At 38.0% G+C, this 15,633-nt stretch overlaps 1 protein-coding gene across 12 annotated transcripts in view; it reads left to right on the top strand.

Moving 5' to 3' along the window:
• Rbm39 (RNA binding motif protein 39) overlaps nucleotides 1–15,633 on the top strand; it is a 33,161-nt gene that overhangs the window by 3,106 nt on the left and 14,422 nt on the right. For 2 of the 12 annotated variants that reach the window (XM_040732995.1, XM_040732994.1), the window contains 7 exons: nucleotides 2,845–2,920; nucleotides 3,981–4,172; nucleotides 8,957–9,022; nucleotides 9,120–9,173; nucleotides 11,207–11,324; nucleotides 13,755–13,907; nucleotides 15,309–15,446. In XM_040732995.1, the coding sequence (XP_040588929.1) occupies nucleotides 2,845–2,920; nucleotides 3,981–4,172; nucleotides 8,957–9,022; nucleotides 9,120–9,173; nucleotides 11,207–11,324; nucleotides 13,755–13,907; nucleotides 15,309–15,446 (797 nt within the window). Of the gene's footprint in view, nucleotides 1–546; nucleotides 602–2,844; nucleotides 2,921–3,977; nucleotides 4,173–8,956; nucleotides 9,023–9,119; nucleotides 9,174–11,206; nucleotides 11,325–13,754; nucleotides 13,908–15,308; nucleotides 15,447–15,633 lie in introns of all 12 variants that reach the window. The other 10 variants (XM_040732999.1, XM_040732998.1, XM_040732997.1 and 7 more) reach the window with 5 other exon arrangements.

Raw genomic sequence — 15,633 nt, 5'->3', positions numbered from 1 at the left:
TTTTGGGCCATCTCTAGTGAATCTAAGGAGGCTGTTAAGAATATGTAATTTAGCCGGGTGTTGGTGGCGCACGCCTTTAATCCCAGCACTCGGGAGGCAGAGGCAGGCGGATCTCTGTGAGTTCGAGGCCAGCTTGGTCTACAAAGTGAGTTCCAGGACAGCCTCCAAGACAATAAAGAGAAATCCTGTCTCAAAAAACCAAAAAAAATATATATATAATTTATTTGGGTTAGATGAGTAGCCTGAAATAAGAACTTCATGCCATAGACTTAGCACAGAATACAATATACAAAAAGATACATTAACAGTTTAAACAGGATCCAATTTACAAGGTTGGAGCCTATCAGTCAGCTGTTGTAAAATTAGTATTTAGCTTCAAGATTAGTGATTCTTAACATGATATGGTCATGTTATATGCATTAAGTTGTTCTAGCCCATTTTTATGATGCCGTACTAAAATATTCTGTCATACATGACCCCATAATAAATAAAGAAAATGATGATAAAATAGCCACTTAACTCTTTTTTGGCTCTTTTCCTCCTAAGAGCTCAAAGTGCATCATAGTAACTACCTCAGTCATCCTCACAACAACTTTGTTAGGTAGGTTGATACAATTTCATAAAATAGATGAGAAAATTGTTCAATGGGTTACTTAGGTTTTGCTAAGCCAAGGTTTTATAATCTTTATGTGGTAGTAAGGGGTTAATTTTAATATGTGGGTTGGGTGTGGATGGAGGGTTATAACTCCCTCATTTAAAGAGAGGCATGGTGGTCATAAATTCAATGCCAGCCTGGGTTTCACAGTGAGATCCTGTAGAAAATAGAAAATGAACTAATATTAAGAACAAAGACAAGTCTGGTTTGTGGAAAGTTTTTCTTGTACAAGATTAGGTTGAATCAGTAATGGGTTCTACTAGTCAAAAATGAATGTAGAGAGCAGGTTGACAGGATTGGTATCATGCCTTCTTAACCTTTGCCAAAGTAACGGTTTCCTAAAGTTTCAGCTTCATGATTTTATGATCAAAAGAAAATCCCAGAACAAAAACTACTTTAGATGTCAGACTTAGTAACAGTAAAGATTTTGATCTTAGTGTGGAAAGGATGAGGATAAACTTGTATGCAAATCTTTGCTGTTCGCTAATATCACTTCTTCCCACTAATATCTTTAGGTTTTACTTTTAATCCTATGTCTAAGTTCATTAAAATCACCAAGCTTTTTATGAGGAATTTGAGCATTATGTGTTCCATAAAAGATGGTGGGTTTTTTTTTTTCCTTTTTGTCATGGTAGTTTTGTCTGATACATATCGAGTCAGTTGGGCAATTTAGCATAGTGTTTTCAAGGAAGACTTCCCTAAAAACTAATCAGTAATATCTTCAAGATGTTCAAGGCTTCCTTAGTTACAGCTTAGTTAAATTAGGTCTTTGCCTAATTTAGTCACAAAGTTTTTATCTAGTTATTTGAAGGAACATGCCATAAAAACTTAATTGAACATAATGTGGAAGAAAATGAAATATTTGCTCATTTTAAGATAATTTGTGTTAACCTAAGATACACAACATTTTTGTATGGCTCATGTTAAAACCGTATTGAATTGGAGATAATTGGTGCTAAGGTAGAAAGAAGAAGAAACTGCACATTCTGACAAAGTTAGACGTGTATATAAACTCTTGTTTAAAAATTGTAACTGACTTGTGACGAACGCACGGTGTCATATCCCAGTAGTAAAGGGATAAACATTTGAAATAACAACCTGTTAGCCTATTTCTGAAGTGAAGAGTTGTAACACTGAAGAGTTTGTCAAGGCCTCCAGTAAACTCGATGAAAGTACTTGAGGTTCCTCCTCATGGAAGTATGTTGCTGTAACAAGTTTTGCAGTCTCAAATCAAACTTCATTTTGTTAAAGTCTTTAAAGAGTCATTTAGAAGAGGATAACAGTAAAATGACACAGTTAAAATATATTGGCTACTGTGGTGTGGATTATCAAATTTTGGAATAAATGACTTTTCTATTTTTTTTCTTATTTTCCAGAATACTTTGCATTTAAAATTTAGATCTTCTTACATGGAAGAGGTCAAATCCAGTTATAGCAAAACACCTTTACAGCAGAGGCCATATAACCAAAAAGTCCAAAGGCCCAGTGGACCATTTACTTCAATGATGTTCAGTACAAATTCCACTGCCACTAAAGACTTTGGAAAGTCCCATTTAAGTTGTAACAGGATTTGACTATTAGGATGGATTTTTTTTATAACCATTTCTTTAGTTGATGATGTTTTTTAACGCTGGAATTTACTCTAGAGAAGTATTTTTGTTTCTTGCAACATTTATCTTTTGTCTGGACGTTTATATGGAAAATTGCATTTTCTGATATCTTAGTATGTCGTCTACTACCTATCTGGGGTTGCCTTCAGATGTGGGTGGGGATTTGTTATGAAAAGTCTAGCAAGACATTGAGTTAATATTAGCTCTCTTAGTTATTTTTTTATGTTCCTTTGGCAGAATAAGATTGGGGACCTATGAAAGGTAAATAGGCAGATTGATTCTGCTATGGGCCATCTTTGAGCAGAGCAAAAACTCACTGTCTTTTTTTTTTTTCCCAGGGGGAATGGAATTGATTTTTACCTTGTCCCCTAATTTTGTAAGATGTACAGTTTTAGCCATCTCAGAATTCTTTACTCCTAATAGTGTCAGGGTTTGAAACATCAAAGCTGGAATGTTAATTGTTGCCCTTTTGAGCGTTGGAGTTGCTTTGACTTCTATATAAATGAGTGTAGCCTAATTTTCTGTCATGTGCTACCTAGCATATTTCTGACAGTCAGGTGGATTATCTTGAAATTTTAGACAAAGTTTCTGCCTCCTTGGAAAGCTCTACATCTCCTTGTGATTGGAGTGTGGGTTTCAAGATTCCAGAAGGTGGGTGTCTTCATTTTCTATTTTCAATGCACTCTAAGATGACCTGCTTACAGGTTCCCTGAGGCATACCTCAGTTGTTCTTGTGCTAACTTTGCTTTGATAAAGATTAAATAGCTAATTTTCCTAATGATGTAGAGTTGTCAAAATGTTCAGACTACAAACCACTTAAAAATGGACATTTTGGTGGAATAAATTTATTTTGAAATGTCTTTCATTTACATTGAAATATCTGAAGGCACCTCTAATTTGGGTGATGACAGAGGAACAGATTTCAAGGTTTCATTATTAAACTAGTGGTTGAAATAGTGTGAGGAACACAGAAATGAGTGGGAAGATAACTGATGGGCGATTTTTACTTTCCAAGGAAGGTCAAGTTGTTTTAATTGCGACCTACAGGCTTGTATAGACTAGCTTTAAAAGGGCATTTTCCATTTTTATTATAGCTTAAAGTGGAACCTTAAAAATGGTCACAGTAAAATCTGGGGTTGTGAAAGTGAATTTTACTGCATTCTTAATGTCCTTTATCATTTCTTGTAATTTTGCCTATGAAAAACCAAAATGCTATGTATATGGTGTTTGAAAGTTCAACTATTCTTACGTGTATACATTGTGTCAAAATTGACTTGAACTAAATTGTATGGAAATTTTTCACATGACATTTGCTATTTCTTAAATGTGAACATTCTGTAACTTCTATTACTCTTTGCTCAATGGTCTGTTAATGGAAATGGCAGTTAAATTGTTTTTGAAGTCAAGATTTGGTTTCTACTTACCAGCAAGTCCTGTTCTTGTTTCAAGCTGTAGCTGCCTCAGGAGATGATTGCAAATTCTTCTTCTTAAACCTGTCTCTCATTTTTGTGACTGTCTTCAGTTAACATGAAGTAAAGGTTGGGGTCTTATGTCCCATGCCTAGGAATTGTTTTTCCTACAGTACGATTTTGTTCCATTGTACAATGGTTAAAATACATTTACAAAAGGATAAACGTTTGACCATAAAAGGAAGAATATATTTGCTTAGTATTTAAACCAGCATGATAATGTTACTTTTCCTCCCCCCTCAGGAGAAAAAAAAGCAAGAGCAGAAGTCGTAGTCATGAGCGAAAGAGGAGCAAAAGTAAGGAACGGAAGCGAAGTAGAGATAGAGAAAGGAAAAAGAGCAAAAGCCGTGAACGGAAACGAAGCAGAAGCAAAGAAAGGAGACGAAGCCGCTCACGAAGTCGAGATAGAAGATTCCGAGGCCGCTACAGAAGTCCCTAGTATGTAAATAATTAAGACTTTGGTTGCAGGTGTTTAGATAGCAATTTAATTGGTCGCATTATGAGATGGTGTTTTTCAATAAGAGATTTAAAATGAAAGATACTAACATTGACTCTAGTAAGGTGAAAATATACTATGTGGTCTGATTATTTAAAACTTAGGAACTGCTGGACTTAATAGAATAGCCTTTTCTGACTGGCTTGAAATAATTTGATTGGTTGCCAGTCCAAAATAAAGCATTTGAGTATTTGATAGAGAAAGCCTAAAGTGTGTGAGCTTTTAGAACACCCATCTTAAAAAATATGTATCTGAACTGTACAGTTCAGGTAGGAAATCTTGTCTGTGGCTCTCATGAGCTGAAAGCCGTCATCAATTTTTGTGCAGCATTTTTAGGCTCATTACTCTTAGTTATTTGTACTTAAAGGCTTTAGAGTAAACTGCAGGCACAGGGTAATGGTGGTGCACATGTTTAGTACCGGCACTTGGGAGGCAGAGGCAGGTGGATCTCTCTGAGATCTTGGGTCTACAAAGCTACACAGAGAAACCCAGTATCAACAAAAAAAATTTGCGTGCATTATTTAAGATGACATCACTTCTGTGAGTTCAATACCAGGGTGGTCTACAAGATTGGGTTCCAGGACAGCCTCCAAAGCCAAAGAGAATCCCTGTCTCAGAAAAAAAAAAATTGAAGATGACATCACTTATAGCTCTGAATAAAATTCTCCTGGAGCTAGAGAGATGGCTTAGCAACAGCAGTACTAATTTATATTCCAGAGGATACAGATTCACCCTCACTATTCACATGGCTGTTTCTAGGGCTTCAGATACCCTCATATAGACATGTGCAGGCAAAAGCACCAATGCACATATGAAAGAAATTTTCACCTCTATTTTAGAAAGAAATTGCATTTCTAAGCAAGGATTGAAAGAAACACAGTCCTTTCTTAATGCTTACCTAAGTTCTCAGTTCATTACTGAGCACACACATGTAAATCACTTAAATGTATTTCTGCTTATGTGGTACCAGTGAGTGCTGGGCTGGAAACTGAACTCAGGAACTCTATGAAAGCAGTATTACCCTTAACCAACGTTTAATTCTAAATATTGAAGTTAAGAACTGAGTTCAAAGACACTGAACTGAATCAACCCCTACATTTTTGTTAAGGAATACACTTGGACGTAGCTAGCAATGATGATGCTCAACAAAATACTCAAGTATACTGGGGTTTGTGAGATGCTGGTATTAACTGAAGACACTTGAGTTTGGGTTCTGGCTCTTTGATGTGTGCCCTGAGTCTGTGGATGGTTCCCATATAGGTTTCAGGGTCCTTCTAGTTGCTTATTTTATAGATGTTACATGATGATTACTGGAGACATAATGGTATTTTAATGCTGAATCTATATTAGAAATTTAATTGTTACTTCAAGAGTTACTTACTGTACATTCTCTGGTTTTTGAAAACGGTTTCACTGGGCATTGGTGGCACACACCTTTAATCTCAGCACTCGGGAGGCAGAGGCAGGCGGATCTACAGAGTGAGTTCCAGGACAGCCACCAAAGCCACAGAGAAACCCTGTCTTTAAAAACCACACCACACACACACACACACACACACACACACACACACACACACACACACAAACAGGGTTTCTATGTATTACTTTGGAGCCCTTCCTACAACTTGATCTGTAGATTGGGCTGGCAAATGCAGGTGGATCTCTTCAATCCAGCCTGACCTACAAAGCTACACAGAGAAACCCTTTCTTTACAATACTGTTTACAGAGTATGGATGAGTGGTATGTGAGTGTCTGCGTGGTCTGTGTGTACCTGACTCTTATCCATGTCAGACTTTATTGAAATTGATGTTGAGTTTCAATGAACTGTGTAGTCTGTCACAGAGTTGAGTTGGTTTACATGTGCATTTCCAGGTCAGTCAGGGGTGTATAGTGATACCCTGACTCAAATACTATTCTGTATTATTTATAACAGAAGGGAGATAAAATAGCTTGTAATATTTTTTATGGGGCTAGGCAGATGGTTCTGTAGTTAAGAGCAGACATTTCCAGAAGACCCTAGTTCAATTCCCTGTACCCACCTGGTAGCTCACAACTGTCTGTAAATCTTTTTTTTTTTGGTTTAACGAGACAGGGTTTCTCTGTATTGTTCTGCAGGCTGTCGGTCCAGCCCGGCAGAGATCTGCCTGCCTCTGCCTCGAGTGCTGGGATTAAAGGTGTGCGCCACCACCGCCCAGCTGTCTGTAACTCTTAAGATCTAACACCTTCACATAGACATACATGCAGGCAAAACACCAATGTACATAAGATAAATATAAGTGATAAAATTACATTTATATAATTAAATGAACATTGATTCCAGTAATTATCAGGGGTTAAAAAGAAAGAAGATCACAGCTAAGTCCCCATTAATAGTGAATTTCAAGCCAAGTCAGGCATATGTACCCTATCTTAAAAAAAATTGGGGAGGGGGCTAGAACATGGCTCAGCATATGACAGTAACTGGTTGCTTTTCCAGAGGTCCTGAGTTCAAATTCCAGCACCCACATAGTGACTCTACAGTGGGATCTAATGGTCTGTCTTCTGGTGTGCAGGCATACACACATACAGAACACTCATTCATGAACTTTAAATTTGACGGGACAGATGAATTTTACGTGAAACTGCTTGGTTATATTTTGGCCAAAAATTTTTTTGAGTTATGGAAGAATGGATAACAGACCCTTCCACTTATTTTACCTAGCCAAATTAAGGAACCGTGATGGTTATTTTACAACTATAATTGCCCACTAAAGAACATAATACCATATGACCCTTTTAATTAAATTTTACCTTTAAAAGGGAACAAAAAACCAAATTGTATTATTAGCAAGTTACTTCCTACTGTGTTTTACAATAGTAGTATCAGGCTAGGGAGACACATTTTAGTACTGGAAGTTGTCTTAGAATTATAAAATTCTCAAAAAATTTCTGTTGGATTAACTAGCCTTATGTTACTATTATAAGTTTGAGGCCTCCCTGGTCTAAAGAGTGAGTTTAAATAGGTGAATAAGTAAATAAAATCACCTATCATTTTCTATAAAAACAGGATGTAGTGCATTAAATGTGCTAATAATAAATCTAAGAATTTTGCCAGGCGGTGGAGGCGCATACCTTTATTCCTAGCATTTGGGAGGCAGAGGCAGGTGGATCTTTGTAAAGTTGAGGTCAGCCTCTTCTGCAAAGTGAGTTCTAGAACAGCCTCCAAACTTATACAGAGAAACCCTGTCTTAAAAGGCCAAAAAACTCTCTCTCTCTCTCTCTCTCTCTCTCTCTCTCTCTCTCTCTCTCTCTCTCTCTCTCTCTCTCTCTCTCTCTCTCTCTCTCTCTCTCTCTCTCTCTCTCTCTTTCTCCCTCCCTCCCTCCTTCCCTCCCATATACATATATAAAATGGGGTCTGCAGACATAGCTCAGTGGGTAAGAGCCCTGGCTACTCTTCTAAAGGACCCAGGTTCAATTCCAGGCACTCACTTGGTAACTCACAACTGTCTGTAATTCCAAGATCTGACACTCTCACATACATGCAGGCAAAACGCTATGTACATAAAATAATAAAAAGAATTATTGCATGAGAGTTGGACATGGTGACACATGCATTTAATTCTAGCACTAAACAAACAGGCTTTTTTTTGTTTTGTTTTTGGTTTTTTTTTTTTTTTTTTGAGACAGTTTCTCTGCATTGTTTTGGAGGCTGTCCTGGAACTCGTCTTTAGACCACCCTGGCCTCTGACTCCCCAGTGCTGGGATTAAAAGCTTGCGCCACCAACACCTGGCTCAGACAGGCTTTTTGAGATCCAGGCCAACTAGGATTACATACTGAGATTCTGTCTTAAAAAAATTAAAAGAGGGGGCTGGAGAGATGGCTCATCAGTTAAGAGCACTGGCTATTATTTAAATTCCAGTAACTACATGTAGGCTCACAACCATCTCTAATGGCATCTGATGCCCTCTTCTGCCGTAAGGTGTATGTGAAGATAGAGCACTCATATACATCAAATAAAGAAAGAAATTTAAGTGAGTGTGGTGGAACATTCCTTTAATCCCAGGTCTCAGGAGGCAGAGACAGGTAGAATCTCTCTGTAAGGCTGGCCTGGGTGTGTGTGTGTGTGTGTACACCAGCAAAAAGGATGAATTACATGGATGTGTGTGTGTGTGTGTGTGTACCAGCAAAAAGGATGAATTACATGGAACACAGTTTTCCAGATATTATACGCATATATACAAAGATGCATACTTTTATTTTGGAAACAATTCTTTATATGACTGATGACTCAGAGATTCAATACTGATCCTGTCACTCCCGGAAGTTGACAATGTAAGAGCAGGAGTTCTTGGTCATTCTTCACTACATATGAATACATATATTTTCAAGAAAGAACTGCATAGTAAACTGATGCTGGGATGAGAGTTCAGAAGCATTGTTTTTACTCTACTATATTTTAAAGATGCATGTTCATAATTAAATAGTTGAAAACTTACCTTAAAATAGAGTAATGGATTTTTTAGAATGAGAAAATTTTGAGGCTGTAACTTTTGTTCTTGGCACCTCTAACTGGTCCAGGATAGATAAATACAAGGGCTACAGCTCTAAGTTCTTTTGTTTCCTCGTTATAGGTGAGGTAGAAAAGAAGCAGCCTAAACAATGTTAGACTTGCTGGAGAGCCCATGAACTTGATCTTAGCAAGACCCTAAACCTGTAACTAGTGTAATTTTGTGTTTTCTTTTTAGCTCCGGACCAAAATTTAACAGTGCCATCCGAGGAAAGATTGGGTTGCCTCATAGCATCAAATTAAGGTTTTTAAACATACTTCTGAATTGCTTAATTTGTTTTTCAAGGAACTAATGAGATTTTACTTGTTTGGGTAACTTGTGAAACTTTTTATCCTTGCAGCAGAAGACGTTCCCGAAGCAAAAGTCCATTCAGAAAAGACAAGAGCCCTGTGAGGTAACTGTTGACGTTGACTTATTTTCCTTGTATTAATGTTTTTTTGTTTTGTTTTTGGTTCTTTGAGACAGGGTTTCTCTGTATTGTTTTGGAGGCCAACCCCGTTTTAAATTTTTATAAAGTTTCGTAAACAAACATTTTAAATTTATGTAATAATTTTTTTTGGTTTTTTTTTTTTTTTTTTTTTTTTTTGGTTTTTCGAGACAGGGTTTCTCTGTGGCTTTGGAGGCTGTCCAGGAACTCGCTTGGTAGTCCAGGCTGGTCTCGAACTCACAGCGATCCGCCTGCCTCTGCCTCCCGAGTGCTGGGATTAAAGGCATGCACCACCACCGCCCGGCTTTAAATTTATGTAATAATTATGAATGTTCCTTGAATTATATCTTCTTCCTCAGTAAGTTTTAAATTATATAATTTACATTTTTGTCATATGGTGCATACTTAAATAACCTGGTTGACCTTAAGGGGAGTATTTACAGTTAATTTCATTTATTTTTACAGATTTGTTATGTGTACAACGTTCTGTCTCCATGTATGCCTGCACACCAAAAGAGGGTATCAGATTTCATTATAGATGGCCATGAGCCACCCACCATGTGGTTGTTGGCTGTTGAACTCAGTACCTCTATAAGAGTAGTTACTGCTCTTTAGCTCAGAGCCATCCCTCCAGCCCTGAATTATTTTTTTAAGACAGGGTATATCCTTTTTTAGCTATCACTCACTTACAACATGCTATGTGTATACTAGACCTCTACTTAACTGAGGTTAAAGTCATGGTTGTGTACTTTATCACTCCCCAGCTATTGTAGCATCATTAGTAATCTGTTTACTTGTAAGAAAACCTCAATTATTCTGTGGGATTAAAGGCAACACCACCACTGCCAGATTTAAACTCCTAATTTAACCAAGGATGATCTTTAAACTTTTTTTTTTCATTTCACTTGTGTTGTGTTTGTGAGGTATACAAGCATAAAATCCATGCAGCAGCCAGGCAGTGGTGGCGCACGCCTTTAATCGCAGCACTCGGTAAGCAGAGAGGCAGTCGGATCTCTGAGTTCAAGGCCGGGCTGGACTGACAGCCTCCAAAACAATACAGAAAAACCCTGTCTCATAAAACGAAAAAAAAAAAATATCCATGCAGCAGCCTATGGAGATCAGATTCCTCAAACCTGAATTGCAGATGATTCTGAGCTGCCATGAAACCGAATCCAGATCTTCTGTAAAAAGTGAAGTGTCCTTAATCACTAAGTCATCTCTTAGACCCTTACCTTAAAATTCTCATCGTCCTGTTTTTTACCACTTAGGTTGTAAACCTTTCTATGAAGCACTAGGCATGAAGCTCACAATTCTATGCATGTTAGGAAAGCACTCTTGCATCTGTGCTACATGTTTTTAATATATATGCACTTCTGGAGATTTTTGTCCCGTAGCTCTCAGGTTAGACAAACTACACTGTCATGAGTACTGAAGTAATTATTAATATACATTTCAGTACTAATATAAAGGAGGCCAGCAAGGATTGGTGGCACACGCCTTTAATCCCAGCACTCTCGGGAGGCAGAGGCAAGCAGATCTCTGTGAGTTTGAGGCCAGCCTGGTCTACAGCACAAGTTCTAGGACAGCCTCCAGAACAATACAGAGAAACCCTGTACCTCATGCCTTTAACAACAGCACTTAAGAGGCAGTGGAAGGCAAATCTGTGTTAGACAACAGCATGGTCTACAGAGAGAGTTCCAGGAGAGCCAGAGCAACCCAATCCCTGTCTTGAACTCTCTCTGTACACTATTATATAATTAATGAAAAACGTCTTTAAAGTTCACCAACAAATCAGTGGATAGTTTTGTTGTAAAATTGTAGATGGAATCCTGCTATCCAAGTGCTGTACCACTGTGCTACACTTCCATATGAAATGTCAAACATGTTAGGGTCAAACAAAAAACAAAAATAAAAAACTGGAATTTGAGGCTACCCATGATAAAAGAATCATGTCTCCTACTAAAAAATGTTGCAGCAATAATTTTGTATTCTTCTTTTAGGGAACCTATTGATAATCTAACTCCTGAGGAAAGGGATGCAAGGACAGTTTTCTGCATGCAACTGGCAGCAAGAATTCGACCAAGGGATTTGGAAGAGTTTTTCTCTACAGTAGGAAAGGTAACTCCCCATTTACAACAGACTGTTAAGTTAGTAGAAGTGAGTTCACACTTTTTGATTATTTGAGACAGGGTTTCTATGTGGCTTTGGAGGCTGTCCTGGAACTAGCTTTTGTACCCACGCTGTTCTCTAACTCACAGAGATCCTCCTGCCTGTACTGGGCTGGGATTAAAGACGTGCGCCCTGGTGAGTTCGCACATTTAATAATTAGTGTCAGTATGATTGGGCATGGTGACATATACCTTAAGTCTAAACAAGTAAGTTGAATTCAAGGACTGCCAGGGCTTCACATACATTGTGTAGAAAAAGGAATGGCTGTGGTGGCACATGCCTTTAATCCTGTTACTCAGAAGGCAGAGGCAGGTAAAGTGACAGAAATCCTATCTTCCCCCAAAAAAGGCAAGACTTTGTTGGCCAAATGTGTCATATATTTAAAACTTATTGCTTAATATCTATGTATCTTATCAATCACATATTATAAATAATAACTTGCTGTAAATGAATAGCTTTGAGTTGACTGCTTAGTTTTGGGTAAGCAATTAGGTCCTTATTTGGAGAAGACTGCTTGTCCTCCTTGACCACCTTGGGACATTTCCTGAGTCCAGCTTCCCTGTCATATATATCTTTATTACCACTTTTCCATGATGATCTCTGAGCCTTTCGTATAGGAATGTGTTGTAGATGTATCATTTGGGCCTGGACACACCATGATTTATTGGGTGCATCCTGAAATGGTCTTCATTTGCTGCCAAAGGCTTTGAGAGAGGTGAGGGAGCTAGCTACCCTTATTGGTGGATGTAAGGATAGATATTTACAATGTGACTTCAAATTATACTGGCCTTACTAGGTTTTGTTATATCTTTGCCTTCAACAGACATAGGCAGTTAAGTAAGTTTATATTATAGGAATGAATTATGAATTCTTTAGTCAGCTTTAGTTCACTTAGACACTTCTTGGTAATCCTCAATATAAAAGTGCCACATTGCACCTTTTGGGAAATCTTCCTGTTGATCATCATTGTGTTTTGTAGGTGTCACAGCAGGGTAGGACTATTGATTGCTTTTCTCCCTTGGCAGCTTGTATAAGCACCTTCCAGTACTATGAGAGCTAGTCCTCAGGGAAGAGGCTTCCAGGTCAGTTCAGCTGAATTCCTCCAAGTCCTATTTCCATACATTATGCTTGTGTCATCAGCAGTAGGGACTTAGCTTCAATTTTGGAATGTAATGAAGGATAATGGGTAATTTTGTACATTTTAATAAAAATGAAAGGGGGCGCCTGGCATATGCCTTTAATCCCAGCAACTGGGAGTCACAGGAAGACCAATCTCTAGTTAGTGGCCATCTTGGTCTACAGAGCTAGTTCCAGGACAATTAGGGCTGTTACACAGAGAAGCCCTATCTCAGAAAAGAAAAAAATTGGTTCCTATAAAAATAGTGGGAAGACACTTATCATAATTACAAAAGTGCCTGGGTCTTCAATCTGGACAAAAGGTTAAACCAAAATCACTGCTTATCATTGTGCAGCTTCAGACCATTCACAGCACACATCTTTTATACTATATGTGCCTACTTTGGGGTTTAAGCTATGATTGCATTAGATTTCTTAAAAGAAACTTATTCATAAAAAAGAAAATACCAAGGGGCACCATGGATGTGATGTAATATTATTACAACCCTGGCTACTCTTGAAATTAAGGGAGGAGTGTTTGAGATTTGTAGTTTCAGAACATCTGCCAATATAATAAGGTATCCTAAACCACTACCTGATAACCTGAGTTTTGGGGCATGTCCTAGAACTCAATTCTGTAGGCCAGGCTGGCCTATCTCTGCTTCCCAAGTGCTGGCATTAAAGGTATGTACCACAACTGCCTGTCCTCCCTTATTATTATTTTAGGAGCAGGTCTTTGATGATGTAATCCTATTATTGAGATAGAATAATGTAAGTTTTCACACGAGATGGACATAAATATTGACATCCTATCTTTTTTTTTTTTTTTTTTGAGACAGGGTTTCTCTGTAGCTTTGGAGGCAGGCCTCAAACTCACAGAGATCCGCCTGCCTCTGCCTCCCGAGTGCTGGGATTAAAGGCATGCGCCACCAACGCCTGGCTTTGACATCTTATCTTTATTATTGAGTATTCACTGTGTAGTGCAGGCTGACCTGAAACTCACAAATCCACTTGAGTGGATTTCCTTGTATTGTATTCAAAGACATGTGCCAACACCCCCATTGACTTGGTATTTAATCTTTGCATTCTGAAGGCAGAGTTATGCAGAATTATGTGAATTTTAGGCTAGTCAGATCCTACACAACAAAGTTTAACCCTGAGGGCATGTATTGATTGAGACAGTGTTTCTGAAGACATAGTACATTTTGAAATAATTACATGCATTATTTGACTACAGAGTAATTATATTTCTTTTCATTTTAGGTTCGAGATGTGAGGATGATTTCTGATAGAAATTCAAGACGTTCCAAAGGAATCGCCTATGTGGAATTTGTTGATGTTAGTTCAGTTCCTCTAGCAATTGGATTAACTGGCCAACGTGTTTTAGGAGTGCCAATTATAGTACAGGCCTCACAGGTAACTTCTTGATTTAGAAATTGGTCATTGAACTGGGTGTCACAGCATATGCATCAGTGTCAGTACTTAGGAGGGTTAGGCAGGAGAATTGCAATCTGTTTGACTCAGCATGGACTAAATTATTTGTTAACAGACCTATGAAGTAGCATCAGTGAGATTATAGTTTACATCATTGTAAATCTTGTGCAGAAATTACTGGTCAATGATGAAATAATGCCTCTATAGCAGTTTGTTACTAGAATATGTAATGTAGATGGCTCAGCTGTGGTTACAAGTCACCTGCTGCATTTTGATCACACATAAAAAATACTATTAAAAGGTCTTAATAGAGACAAAATAGCCATGCTTTCTTTAGGTGACTTTATGTATATGGTTCTTCTTGTACCTTATTTCTAAATTAGTCATGGTTTTATAGGACATTAATTAAACTCTCAACCTCATCTTGTGGTATGTCTGATATTAAGTTCTTAACTCAGCCAGTTATTTGTACTTATCACTGGTTGTGATATCACAAAGCAAGTTATTTTGCTTTAATTTCTTTTCCTTTGTGATATGGTTTCTTTGTATAACAGTCCTGGCTATCCTACAACTGGCTTTGTAGACTAGGCTGGACTCTGTTTCCCACGTGATGGCAATAAAAGCTTGTGTCACCACCGCCTGGCTTGGTTTAAGTGTTATAGTTATTACATATAGGTATGAATTTTGAGTATACTTCAAACTTTATTAAAATTATAAAATATAACATTTGACATATCACCTATTGGGTGTAAAATTTAGAGTCATGGATGTAGCTCAGTGATAGAATGCTCACACAGAAGGTAATGTACTATAGCACCACCCTTCCATTCAATTTACTGCCATTAATGACAATCACAGTATTTCCCTTTCCACTAGTTCTTGGCAAACGCTTTCTACAGATTTGTCTATTTTCTTTTCCTTTTTCTCAAGATAGTGTCTCTGTGGCTTTGGAGGCTGTCTTGGAACTAGCTCTTCAAGACCAGGCTGGCCTTGAACTAACAGAACTCCGCCAGCCTCTTCTTCCTGAGTGCTGGGATTGAAGGCGTACACCACCACAGCCTGGCTAGATTTGTCTATTTTAAATGCTTCCTAGAAATCAATGTTAGATTTCATTTTTTTTTTTCTTGGTTTTTCGAGACAGGGTTTCTCTGTGGCTTTGGAGGCTGTCCTGGAACTCACTTGGTAGTCTAGGCTGGTCTCGAACTCACAGAGATCCGCCTGCCTCTGCCTCCTGAGTGCTGGGATTAAAGGCGAGTGCCACCAACGCCCGGCCCTTCATTTTCTTTTTTTACTCATAGTTTTCAGCTTTCTAATCCTTGTCCTCTGTCATTGACACATCCTACTTTACATTAGTATTTATTATGGGTTTTACTTAACTTATAGGCAGAAAAAAATAGAGCTGCAGCAATGGCAAACAATTTACAAAAGGGAAGTGCTGGACCTATGAGGCTCTATGTGGGCTCCTTACATTTTAACATAACTGAAGATATGCTTCGTGGGATCTTTGAGCCTTTCGGAAGGGTAAGTCTTAGTATTTGTTTCTTTCCTTAATCCCACACTGTATTTCCCTCCTAACGTGGGCAAATTTTAAAAAAATCTAGGCTTTGAAAATTTTACTTGCAAAGAATAGTTGTAATGTCTTCCATTACTTTTGGGGTTGGGGTATAAGGCTACAGAATATTTTAGATTTCCAAAAACTATAACCTAA

This window comes from Mesocricetus auratus, unplaced genomic scaffold, assembly GCF_017639785.1.
Source record: "Mesocricetus auratus isolate SY011 unplaced genomic scaffold, BCM_Maur_2.0 Super-Scaffold_100028, whole genome shotgun sequence".
NCBI lineage: Eukaryota > Metazoa > Chordata > Mammalia > Rodentia > Cricetidae > Mesocricetus > Mesocricetus auratus.
Note: the sequence above shows the minus strand (reverse complement) of the source record. Positions and strands in the feature narration are given on the sequence as shown.